Source organism: Coregonus clupeaformis, chromosome 6, assembly GCF_020615455.1.
Source record: "Coregonus clupeaformis isolate EN_2021a chromosome 6, ASM2061545v1, whole genome shotgun sequence".
Taxonomy (NCBI): domain Eukaryota; kingdom Metazoa; phylum Chordata; class Actinopteri; order Salmoniformes; family Salmonidae; genus Coregonus; species Coregonus clupeaformis.
In genome coordinates, this window is record NC_059197.1 from 48,344,993 (window position 1) to 48,358,224 (window position 13,232).

At 42.8% G+C, this 13,232-nt stretch overlaps 1 protein-coding gene across 4 annotated transcripts; it reads right to left on the reverse strand.

Moving 5' to 3' along the window:
* Positions 1 to 34: 34 nt before the first annotated feature.
* Positions 35 to 3,999, reverse strand: LOC123491081 (centrosomal protein of 164 kDa-like). 4 transcript variants are annotated; one of them, XM_045220994.1, is made up of 5 exons: positions 3,905 to 3,999; positions 3,152 to 3,241; positions 2,773 to 2,884; positions 1,867 to 2,098; positions 35 to 306 (listed from the first exon to the last, which is right to left on the reverse strand). In XM_045220994.1, the coding sequence occupies exons 2-5, from the start codon at positions 3,234 to 3,236 to the stop codon at positions 121 to 123; spliced, it is 615 nt and encodes a 204-aa protein (XP_045076929.1). In that variant the 5' UTR covers positions 3,237 to 3,241; positions 3,905 to 3,999; the 3' UTR covers positions 35 to 120. The 4 variants fall into 4 exon arrangements, with proteins under 4 accessions (XP_045076929.1, XP_045076928.1, XP_045076931.1 ...); XM_045220993.1 differs by having other exon boundaries at positions 3,829 to 3,999; XM_045220995.1 differs by lacking the exon at positions 35 to 306 and adding an exon at positions 313 to 1,438 and having other exon boundaries at positions 3,829 to 3,999.
* Positions 4,000 to 13,232: the final 9,233 nt, after the last annotated feature.

Genomic DNA, 13,232 nt, shown 5'->3' on the forward strand with positions numbered 1-13,232 from the left:
AGAGAGAGAGAGAGAGAGAGAGAGAGAGAGAGAGAGAGAGAGAGAGAGAGAGAGAGAGAGAGAGAGAGAATTAAGGACTCTCAACAGCACACTATAAGCATAAGGGTAATAAAGTACAGGTCATGAACTATCATTATTTTTCATCAAGGTGAAAGCTCTTACCCCAAGGGGACTCTTCAGTGGCTCCAGCCCTCCAGAGCTGCCCAGGGATCCCCTCAAGGCCGGGCCATCAAGACCCCGTAGAGGAGCAAGGCTCCCCAGGCTCCCCAACGGGGCCTGCAGGGGCCCAAGGGCCAAGCTCAATGGCTGAGAGAGAGACACATGTGAACAAATATGTTGTGTTGAGAGAGGTCAGGTTAATAGTAATCATCATGATATTCAAGGATATTATCGAAACAGAGCAAAATTTGGTATACTGCTCCTATCATTTACCTGCTTCTACCAATCCCTCTCCTATGACTACAACAGTTCCTTTACGCTCTGAGCCCATGTCTTACTATTGCCTGTCTGTAATCTGTGGTCCTACCTGCCGACTCCCTGTATTGCCCTGCCCTGCAGGATCGGCCATGCTCTCTCCCATCCTGTCTCTCGGCTGAGAGGTAGGGGGACATGGGGCCAGGGGAGAGACAGAGAGGGGCCAGGTAGGGGGACGAGGCCCTGCTCACTGTCCCTGGCATCAAGTAAGTGAACTCCTGGGATGAACTTTCCCTTCTGCTTGGCTTGGCCTTCTCTTCCCTCATACATTTCCGTCATCACTGCCCCAGGTGTAGAATGACCATATGAAGGCATTTGGGGTTCAATAGCCATTCCTTCCTCCACTTCTAAACATACCACCTTGTCGCTGAAATCACTACTGCTCTCCCTGCCCTCTTCTGCTGCCCCCCTCCATTCCACCACCTCCTCAGTGACAAAGCCCTCTGCTCCCCCCTCGAGACTACCATGACTAACTGCATCAGCTCGGCTCTGTGTTTCATCATTGGGTCCTAGGCCAAACCCCACTGCCCTGTCCCATTCCTCATTGTATGGCGCTAGCCCCCATGTTTGTTTGAACCCCCTACCAGTGAACCTTTCACTGTTCCCAGGGGTATTGGGAGGATGTGAAGGGGCAGGTGGAGGCTGAGTCTCTGGGTCAGGGAAGGCTCTGGAGAAGCCAGGAGAAAGGCCCAGGATCTCTTGGGCGTCCGCTAGGGCCTTACTGCAGCGGACAGACCCACCCAGGGGCGAGAGAGGAGATACAGCCCAGTTGAGAGGAGGGAGGGTGGACAGGTGGGATAGTGGAGCCAAGCTGGGGAGTGCTGTATTAGAGAAGACAGCAAAGCTGACGTTCAAGGGGCAGAGAGGGGGCTGGGTGGGTGCAGAGGATCCCTGTGATCTGAGTAGCCTTCCCTGTTTCTGTCTGGGTCTCCTTCAATGCACGACTTTCCCCTTTGCTAACAGACTGTCAAGAAAGGATACACATAGGAAATGGCAAATGACTTAGGACAATGACTTGTTTATAACTCTATAATCACTACGATAATCACTATATCGGTATAACTGTATCACCTAGTAACTCGGGGGCATGAAGCAACCAAGCATAAGTATGTGACTGCTGTGTTGATGACCAAGACAATATAATAATGTATTGGTTCAGCCAAATCCCTCTAAAGGTCTCATCTTTGTACTTTGTTTCCTTTCTACTATTTACAGTATTTTCTGCTACACCTCAGTGACTAAGTGTAATAGCTGTGCTTCTTTGACATTATTTAGAGTTCAAGTTATTTCCAGACCAATACATCTACACACAACAGCACTGCAGTGTTCTGAGACATTTGTGAGTCACTTCATGTACATGGTGTATTTCAGAACATAACAACGCCCACTCACTCCTGGTGGTTTCAGGAGCTCTTGGTCTTTCTCCTTCTTCTTTTTCTCCTTCTTGTCTTTTTTCTTCTTCTTCTCCTTTTTAGCGGCGGTGGTGGGGGGCCCGTGGGGCTGGGTGCCGGCTCGTTCGCGCTCCTGTTTTACCAGGCTGCGGTATTGCTCGTCACACGGGTGGTCCCAGGTGGACTGGCCCGAGGAGAAGTTGAAGTAGTACACATCCCCCGTCACGTCCTGACTGCGAGAGGAGGGAGAGGAGGGGGTCACTTCAGCACCTCAGAGCTCAGCGAAGGGAGAAGAGACCAGTGAACATTAAAATAACAGTGACACTGACAGGTGTGATTTGAGAAACCATTGACTGAACTAGGCCAGCTAGGAAGTATCTTTAGAGTAAGAAAGATGTGGAGAAAGTGGTTTTCTTTTACTTTAACAGGTAGATTGTAGGTGTATATTGTATCTGGGAATACTGGGCAGTCTACCACTGCTGATACAACACTACTAGGGGCCAGAGATGGAGTCAATGTCAGGCGTCTTCAAATTCAGATCACAGTAAAAAGAATGTGAATCGAGACCACGACCGAGACAAAGCTGATCCATGCAAGAGAAGGGTGACATTGTGACCAGTCAGTATGACCAAATCTGTGTTATTTGTGGTTAATGAATCACTATCAAAAAAGTACTGTTAAAAATTTAATTAAAAGTACTGTTTTACTGCAATTAAAAAAACATGCATTTATGGAAGTCAATGTTGGGGTAGCACAAAAAGCATCCCCCATCTACAAATGTGTTGACCATCCACACAGGTGAGAATATTTGTGTTCGGTTTCAAATTCACTTGAGTGGATGTTACTGACCGACGCCACCAGGTTCAGACTCCATCTCTGGTACAGTGGTAGACGCCTACCTGCTTACCAGGGTTTCCATTCGGGAGGCAGTGGGGCAACAATGCCCTCCCTGGCCAGCCATAGGAGCTCTGGCTCCCGATTGGGATCAATGCCAATCTCTCGTGCGTACTCGTGGATCTCTGACAGGGGAGGGGAAGAAAGCAGGGAGGAAAATCTCCAGGTAACATTAAATGACTTCTCACACAACCAAAATAAGTTAGTGAATGTGTCTTATCTATGTAAAACAGGGCATTGCTTGGTTTGGAGATGTGCCTATGTGTTTGATGCCCACTACAACACTTTGCATCATGCTTGTGTAGTTCTGTTTCAGCAATGTAGCTTACAGTCTACTGATCTGTCAACTAGAAAGGGAGCCATACTACCCCTTCTGTATCCTTCCTCTCTACCTTGTTCAGAGGGGATATAGCTCTCATCGTAGTCCTCTTCCAGGATCAGCTGGTCTCCAATCTGTAGATCAGCAGCTGCTGTCATGGTTACTTAGAGGGGGAAAAGGTCATGTTGTAGATGCCATTTGAAAATTGTAGCTAGGCTATATTGCATTTGCAAGTAGCGCATGCATCGCTACAAACCAAACCCCATATGGGACCTCTGTGTACAGTCATAAATCTATGCTACTACGTTTTGCTAAATCTATCCACGTAGCTTGTTGGCTAGCTAGCTAAGTGTAGCTAGCCACAATGAACAACCCGTAACCACAGTTAAAAGGGGAAAGCTTTTCAATTAAAACTAAAGGGGGTTAGCGGGCGCTATTGTTGGGTTTAACTACAGTAGCTACAAAAGGTTAACTATCTTTGCCCTTTCTTTAGCTGCGTAAGTTAGCTAATGTCCGTTTAGTAACCTAACGAGCTAAGTTAGTTGGACGGTTAAATTAGAATAATAACTACCCTACTGTTGTTGACATGTTTTCATAGCTATCTACAGTAGCTGGCTAACGTTAGGTTTCCTGACAGACCAAGGTGGGTGGCGTCACATCTCAGAGGAAAATGTTACAGTAGCTAACTAGCTAGCATTAGCATATTCGCTAGAAACTTCAATTTGGACAAACAACGTACGATTTACCTACCTAACTACAAGTTATTATCCTATCCCAGTAAGGGCAAGATCAGTCAAGTGCAATTATTATTGACATGTTCCCTTACAAATGAGTAGAATGGTTGCACTTGGTCTGCTAGCTAAACAACAACATATCAAAATAGAATCCGCTGATGGAGCTTCCAGGGACGCTTTAGTCCGTTTCCGGTTCCAACACCCCTAGCAACCACGTAGCACCCACCTACCACTCAGACATATCGCGGTAGGTTGGACAAAAGTGATGCAGAGGACACCTCTCATTGTGATTGGTCCCTGAGCCCATAAAATGTATTTTCTCTTTCTGTAAAAACCCTACCTTTAACCATTTCCACTGTTCTCCAAGAGTTAGTTCTGCTTCACTTCAGTTTGCTCCTCAATTCATGCACCTTGGTTGGAGAGTGAGGTAGCGGTTGTGATTCTCCCTTAAACACAGGTCAGATTAGTTCAAATAGAAGACTCTAATTTGCATGCAATTCATAAATTATTGCAGTGCCACTTCCAAATGACATCAACAACAGTCCAACAACAATAGGAGCCTTCCAGTATGAGGAGGTATCAAACAGTTGTCATAAAACGACTTCTCAATGAAGTGGTTCCTTGACGAATGTATCCTGCTTTATTGTGGGCAAAGTGGATATTGACAGCAACCAAAAGGTATACATGCACTCAGTTGGGTTTTAGCCCTATTAATTATTCACCAAAATTATTGCTTTTTTACTGTAATTATATATTGCATTGCAAAACTATAGATTGGTTTGTCTTTTCTGAATCCATGAATTGAGGCTTCCTTTTCAATAGCCTAAAGCCTAACAATAATATAGTTTAAAAGTATCTATCTGATTTCAAAAACATAGTCACAATACCTGCTGAAAAAAACAGCATAGACCACCATATGCTTGGCCAGCTTCACCAGCTAGACCATACTGGTCCGACCAACTTGACCAGCATCAGACCAGCACTGACCAGCATATGCTGTTTTTTAAAGCAGGGTATTGCTACAGTATGCAGTTTGTTTAGCCCGTAATGCAACACCCGCATCTACCATAGGGTGGCAACAAATCAGTCTGAGAAATCCTCTGCTTTCGCCACTGAGCAGTGACTTTGTTCGTTGGCTTTACTCCTAATAAAAATCTGAAAGATGCTCCAGTGTGTCATCATCACTTAGCATCATCGCCCAGTTTCTCTTCAAAAAAACACCCACCAGCCATTTCCTCTGTGGGATCCTCCTAAAACTGCAGAAGACAAATCAAGGAGCTAATTGTTTATAGGCCTTGTTGTGCAAGAAAGCTAAGAATTTAGGCATGAATGCCAATCACATTTAGTGAAATATTATGCTTATGTAGCTGTCTTTGAACATGTCCTCCATGAACTTGAACGTGAGATGTTATCTACACAGTAGCCTAATCTACACAGTAATTCCATTATATGCTTTGCAGTCCTCTGCTATGAGAAATAGATAAAGATCTTGAAATCTAGAAATAGCCTAGATCACTCTGATGGAATGAAAGCCTCACACCCAGTTGGCATGACTGGTTCAGTTTGTGTGGGTAGATGTTTATTTGTTTAATGGCTGTAAAAAAATATGTTTGTGTTCATGTTAACCCTCCTCTGGTATTTTCAGCATATCCCTGATCTAGTGGCCGCCAAATCTGAAGGTCCTTGACTGATGATCAATGTCACAGTTGTGTAAGATCTGTGGCAAAGTTTACCGAATTCTTTCCAAAATGGATAGATGGCATCTACATTCTTAGAAAAAAGGGTTCCAAAAGGGTTCTTCAGCTGTCCCCATAGGAGAACCATTTTTGTTTCCAGGTAGAACCATTTTTATTTCCAGGCAGAACACTTTTGGGTTCCATGTAGAACCCTCTGTAAAAAAAAGGATTCTACCTGGAACTAAAAGGGGTTCTACCTGCAACCAAAAAGGGTTCTTCAAAGGGTTATCCTATGGGGACAGCTGAAGAACCCTTCAAAGTTCTAGATAGCACCTTTTTTTCTAAGTGTATATGAATTTGGCATTGCTGTATTTGGCCCCTGAATTGGGCACAGCTTTATCGTTCTTTTCTGTACTACGTATTGTGTAGGTGGTTTGGCCGAGGTCCTAGGTGAATGCCCCCTAATTCCCGGCAGTGATAGGCACTAGTACACAAACATAGGCCTTGGAACTTAAATAACAGCATCTACACAGCTAAACACACAACATCTCTTGCTTATAAATTTGAGTTCTTGCATCTCGAGTACTCAGACTTCAAGGAATTGAAAAAGTAATTGATTATTTTTTTTAAATCAATGTGTAAATTCAAATCAAATGTATGGGTCACTTGCGCCATATACAACAGGTGTAGACTTTTCTGTGAAATGCTTACTTTCAAGCCCATTCCCAACAATGTAGAGTTCAAAAGTAAAAATTTTATAAAAAAGGAAATAGTAACACAATAAAATAATAATGAGGCTATATTCAAGGAGCACCAGTACCTTGTGTGTGTTGGAGTGTCTGTGTGAGTGTGTGTGTATGTGTGTGTGTGTGTGTGTGTGTGTGTTGGAGTGTCCGTATAGTGTGTGTGAGTGTGTGGGTAGAGTCTAGTGAGTGTGCATAGACCCAATGCAAGAGAGTCGTAAAAAAAAGGAAAAAAAATAGCAAGAAGGACGATTTTGTGTTAATGTTGAACGGCATCTGAAGGAGGAAATAGTTGGACCCACTGATTAGCAACCATAAATTCCCCACAGAGAAGATATCAGTTGAGAATACTGAATACAGAAACTCCACTGTGAGTCGTTGGAACCAAGGTTTCCCTGGTTGTATCCTTATACACACTTCACAGATACGCGTTACCTAGTGCTGGCCTGGTTTACAGATTTCCTATGTGACCATATCTCAACCTAAAGTCTTCTTATCGCCAAGACTTGGCAACATCCAACTGGGCAAAAACTGGTTGAATCAATATTATTTCCACGTTATTTCAACCAAAACAATTCCCTTACGTGAATGACTTTTTGCAAATCAAAGTTGAAAAGTGATTGGATTTGCAAAAAGTCATCAACGAAAGGGAATTTTGTCTTTTTTTCACCAAACTTTTAACCTAAATTCAATGACATGGTGAAATGTTTTGTTGATTTCATATTAGTTGACAACTCAACCAAATGTAAATCAAAATTAGATATTGAACTGACTTCTGTGCCCACTGGGATCCTACCATTCCAGAGGTTATTCAAGTGCAGGGTGGATACAACTTTTGTTGCTTTGCTTCCGTTATCTCTACATGTAGATAAACGTATAGGGAAAAGGGGAACTCAAATCTCTTCTGACGTCAAAGACGTCACCTGGTCTCCAACAGATGTGTGGTTGCAATAGTACTTGTCACAATGGAGATCAATCAGTAAAGAGTGAGGGAGGGGGTCACCATTCAGCCATACGTTCATTTCTAGTGGAAAACCTTCCCTGCACAGGGAGCAGGGGACAGCCGGAGGGAGCAGACCAAACAACTTGACTTTTGAACTAAGGCCAACGCCTGATAAAGTGGTGATTGACTGACTAAATATTTACAGCATATGGCAATTTTACCCCATGCAGTATGACAGTGGAAATACCCCTGACAGTGTTATCCTTTAATTTGTCACTGTGCTTATAATTGCTCTCACAGTTGTCATTTCTAATATAATTGTATAAATATATTCTACTATCTTGTTCTAGGCCTACTATCATAAATTACCTAGCTGAATAATTGTGGCAGTAAAATCAGAGGCTACTTAAATAAAGTCGTTATGGCTCTGTGATCTCGATAGCAACCTCTGTCAGGATAAATGTGGTGCAATGATAGCAGTTTCAAAGGTTGTTAAGATAACACTCATTCAATGAACATGCATGCCTTGTTTATCTGGTCAGCACAACTTATACAGAGTAGAATTTTTGCTGTGATAGTCTACCATCAATGCCAAAATAAGTACGTCCTCATGATCAAGTAAAGCCAGCTCAATGCCATAGGATAGTAAACTGACTGTGGGCCTCTGCAGACCACTAGTACAAGTTCAAGTTTATTTGTCGTACGCACAGGATACACATGGTATACACACAGTTCAATGAAACGCTTACTTGCAGGTTCCCTCTCGATAATGCGACAACAATAAGAAATAGTAAAAGATAAGAATAAAAAACAAAAAACAAAATGAGCTCAGTAGAAATACAGGAGCAAACAAAGTAATAATTCACGCAAAAATTGGCATAAAAAGTAAAGTCGAGTGAGAACCGGCAAGATGCGCACCCTACCCACCGATGCCATCTTACATCTCATACAAAGCCAGTTACGTTTGCATTATTGTCAATAGGCATATGCAGCAGCATAGGATATGTGTTACATACAGTGGGGAAAAAAAGTATTTAGTCAGCCACCAATTGTGCAAGTTCTCCCACTTAAAAAGATGAGAGAGGCCTGTAATTTTCATCATAGGTACACGTCAACTATGACAGACAAAATGAGATTTTTTTTCCAGAAAATCACATTGTAGGATTTTTAATGAATTTATTTGCAAATTATGGTGGAAAATAAGTATTTGGTCAATAACAAAAGTTTCTCAATACTTTGTTATAAACCCTTTGTTGGCAATGGCACAGGTCAAACATTTTCTGTAAGTCTTCACAAGGTTTTCACACACTGTTGCTGGTATTTTTGCCCATTCCTCCATGCAGATCTCCTCTAGAGCAGTGATGTTTTGGGGCTGTCGCTGGGCAACACAGACTTTCAACTCCCCTCCAAAGATTTTCTATGGGGTTGAGATCTGGAGACTGGCTAGGCCACTCCAGGACCTTGAAATGCTTCTTACGAAGCCACTCCTTCATTGCCCGGGCGGTGTGTTTGGGATCATTGTCATGCTGAAAGACCCAGCCACGTTTCATCTTCAATGCCCTTGCTGATGGAAGGAGGTTTTCACTCAAAATCTCACGATACATGGCCCCATTCATTCTTTCCTTTACACGGATCAGTCGTCCTGGTCCCTTTGCAGAAAAAACAGCCCCAAAGCATGATGTTTCCACCCCCATGCTTCACAGTAGGTATGGTGTTCTTTGGATGCAACTCAGCATGCTTTGTCCTCCAAACACGACGAGTTGAGTTTTTACCAACAAGTTCTATTTTGGTTTCATCTGACCATATGACATTCTCCCAATCCTCTTCTGGATCATCCAAATGCACTCTAGCAAACTTCAGACGGGCCTGGACATGTACTGGCTTAAGCAGGGGGACACGTCTCGCACTGCAGGATTTGAGTCCCTGGCGGCGTAGTGTGTTACTGATGGTAGGCTTTTTACTTTGGTCCCAGCTCTCTGCAGGTCATTCACTAGGTCCCCCCGTGTGGTTCTGGGATTTTTGCTCACCGTTCTTGTGATCATTTTGACCCCACGGGGTGAGATCTTGCGTGGAGCCCCAGATCGAGGGAGATTATCAGTGGTCTTGTATGTCTTCCATTTCCTAATAATTGCTCCCACAGTTGATTTCTTCAAACCAAGCTGCTTACCTATTGCAGATTCAGTCTTCCCAGCCTGGTGCAGGTCTACAATTTTGTTTCTGGTGTCCTTTGACAGCTCTTTGGTCTTGGCCATAGTGAAGTTTGGAGTGTGACTGTTTGTGGTTGTGGACAGGTGTCTTTTATACTGATAACAAGTTCAAACAGGTGCCATTAATACAGGTAACGAGTGGAGGACAGAGGAGCCTCTTAAAGAAGAAGTTACAGGTCTGTGAGAGCCAGAAATCTTGCTTATTTGTAGGTGACCAAATACTTATTTTCCACCATAATTTGCAAATAAATTCATTAAAAATCCTACAATGTGATTTTCTGGATTTTTTTTTCTCAATTTGTCTGTCATAGTTGACGTGTACCTATGATGAAAATTACAGGCCTCTCTCATCTTTTTAAGTGGGAGAACTTGCACAATTGGTGGCTGACTAAATACTTTTTTTCCCCACTGTAAATGAATTGATAAAAAGAGGTGTGATGGGTTAGTCTTATAAAGCAAAATGTATTAAAACAATTATGACCATGCAATACTTCTGATTGTAGTTTTTTATGAGGAGTGATGATGAGGGGAATGTCTCAGCTATTAGTAGTTATTGCAAGAGATTATAAAGGGTTAGGTTTGTATAGACTACTAAGGATCCCACTGAGCACAGAAGTCAGTTCAATATCTATTTTGGTTAAGTGTCAACTAATGTGAATTCAATGTGAAATAAACAAAACATGTCATCATGACATTGGATTTAGATTAAACATTGGGTGAAAAAAAGACTAAATTCCCTTCCATTGATGACTTTTTTGCAAATCCAATCGGTTTCCCACATTGATTCAACATCATCACATTGATTATTTTTTGTTGAAATGACATGGAAACAACGTTGATTCAACCAGTTTTTCCCAGTGGGAAGGTTTTGATATTAATATTCTTATTTCCTCTTTTATTTAATCTCATATCAGGTAACAAATGGCTCCTGAGTGGCGCAGTGGTCTAAGGCACTGCATCGCAGTGCTAGCTGTGCCACTAGAGATCCTGGTTCGAATCCAGGCTCTGTCGCAGCCGGCCGCGACCGGGAGACTCATGGGCAGCGCACAATTGGCCTAGCGTTGTCCAGGGTAGGGGAGGGAATGGCCGGCAGGGATGTAGCTCAGTTGATAGAGCATGGCGTTTGCAACGCCAGGGTTGTGGGTTCAATTCCCACGGGGGACCAGTATGAAAAAATATATATATATGTATTCACTAACTGTAAGTTGCTCTGGATAAGAGCGTCTGCTAAATGACTAAAATGTCAAATGTAAGTTTCCTCGGTGGAGTCATGCAGGCTGGGTCAGGTGACAGGACAGGAGACAGGCCCCATCAGCCACTCTGTCTTCAGCCACTCATAAAACTCAATGGGGTTTCAGTGCACCAACAGGGAGGAATGATCCAGGAAGAATAGATTGAATGAGGGAGAGGTCGGGGTAAAAGAGGACACGGGGGAATGAGTGTGAAAATATGCATGAAAAATAAGAAATTAGAACAGGAAATAGGGCATCTGGATAGGCTGAGAAAGAATAGATGTTCAGTAGAATAACAATACAGAGGTTGGGAAGGAAACACATTCAGATATACCACAGGAGCTGGGTGATACAGAGTGTGATATGAGTCATTACGTGCAAAATAAAGTAATCTCACTGATCAATGCATCTCACTGATTTTGTATGGCACAGTTGGTGCTGAGAGTAATGATTGTCAAAGGCGGTGTAAATCCAAGCAACTCAACAATGACAATGTGTTGAGATTAGGGCTGTCAGAGTTAATCAGATAACTCAAGTTAACTTTTTGTAATTTCTGCACACATTTTGTTTTATTGTGATTAATTGCATTGTTTGAAAGCATTCAAAATACACTGAAAACATCCAAAGTACATCTATACAGCTAAAACAATCACAACAATGTGATGTCAAAACAAGTTGACATTGAGGTTAAAGAAAGTGTGCTTTATCAATTTACGTAATTTTGATAACCGTTACTTTTGGACGTCAATATTCTTGTAACGCTTTTTGTATAAAAAATCTTAAATTACAGCTCAATTTGAGCAAATTCAGAATTTGCGATTAATTGTGATTAATCACAGCAAATCCAGCGATTAACTCAATTACAGTGAGGGAAAAAAGTATTTGATCCCCTGCTGATTTTGTACGTTTGCCCACTGACAAAGACATGATCAGTCTATAATTTTTATGGTAGGTTTATTTGAACAGTGAGAGACAGAATAACAACAACAAAAATCCAGAAAAACGCATGTAAAAAATGTTATAAATTGATTTGCATTTTAATAAGGGAAATAAATATTTGACCCCTCTGCAAAACATGACTTAGTACTTGGTGGCAAAACCCTTGTTGGCAATCACAGAGGTCAGACGTTTCTTGTAGTTGGCCACCAGGTTTGCACACATCTCAGGAGGGATTTTGTCCCACTCCTCTTTATATCTTCTCCAAGTCATTAAGGTTTCGAGGCTGACGTTTGGCAACTCGAACCTTCAGCTCCCTCCACAAATTTTCTATGGGATTAAGGTCTGGAGACTGGCTAGGCCACTCCAGGACCTTAATGTGCTTCTTCTTGAGCCACTCCTTTGTTGCCTTGGCCGTGTGTTTTGGGTCATTGTCATGCTGGAATACCCATCCACGACCCATTTTCAATGCCCTGGCTGAGGGAAGGAGGTTCTCACCCAAGATTTGACGGTACATGGCCCCGTCCATCGTCCCTTTGATGCAGTGAAGTTGTCCTGTCCCCTTAGCAGAAAAACACCCCCAAAGCATAACGTTTCCACCTCCATGTTTGACGGTGGGGATGGTGTTCTTGGGGTCATAGGCAGCATTCCTCCTCCCCCAAACACGGCGAGTTGAGTTGATGCCAAAGAGCTTGATTTTGGTCTCATCTGACCACAACACTTTCACCCAGTTCTCCTCTGAATCATTCAGATGTTCATTGGCAAACTTCAGACGGGCCTGTATATGTGCTTTCTTGAGCAGGGGGACCTTGCGGGCGCTGCAGGATTTCAGTCCTTCACGGCGTAGTGTGTTACCAATTGTTTTCTTGGTGACTATGGTCCCAGCTGCCTTGAGATCATTGACAAGATCCTCCCGTGTAGTTCTGGGCTGATTCCTCACCGTTCTCATGATCGTTGCAACTCCACAAGGTGAGATCTTGCATGGAGCCCCAGGCCGAGGGAGATTGACAGGTCTTTTGTGTTTTTTCCATTTGCGAATAATCGCACCAACTGTTGTCACCTTCTCACCAAGCTGCTTGGCGATGGGCTTGTAGCCCATTCCAGCCTTGTGTAGGTCTACAATCTTGTCCCTGACATCCTTGGAGAGCTCTTTGGTATTGAGCATGGTGGAGAGTTTGGAATCTGATTGATTGATTGCTTCTATGGACAGGTGTCTTTTATACAGGTAACAAGCTGAGATTAGGAGCACTCCCTTTAAGAGTGTGCTCCTAATCTCAGCTCGTTACCTGTATAAAAGACACCTGGGAGCCAGAAATCTTTCTGATTGAGAGGGGGTCAAATACTTATTTCCCTCATTAAAATGCAAATCAATTTATAACATTTTTGAAATGTGTTTTTCTGGATTTTTTTGTTGTTATTCTGTCTCTCACTGTTCAAATAAACCTACCATTAAAATTATAGACTGATCATTTCTTTGTCAGTGGCAAACGTACAAAATCAGCAGGGGATCAAATACTTTTTTCCCTCACTGTACATTTTTTTGCGTTTGACAGCCCTGGTTGAAAAACATTGCATGTTGCATGAGGAGCTATGCTGCTCTCTATCAAGCTATGAGTTGTTTTGAGGGAAATAGTGGGATGACATCCCACTGGACACAGACATCAGTTCAACATCTAGTTTTGA

Excerpts from the sequence above, each read along its gene's own strand:
- LOC123491081 (XM_045220994.1), bottom strand. The coding sequence starts at position 3,236 with ATGACAGCAGCTGCTGATCTACAGATTGGAGACCAGCTGATCCTGGAA. Across the intron at positions 2,099-2,772 it reads CCTCCCGAATGGAAACCCTG|TCAGGACGTGACGGGGGATG; the intron begins GTAAGCAGGTAG and ends CTCCTCTCGCAG. Across the intron at positions 307-1,866 it reads AGCTCCTGAAACCACCAGGA|CCATTGAGCTTGGCCCTTGG; the intron begins GTGAGTGGGCGT and ends TCTCTCTCTCAG.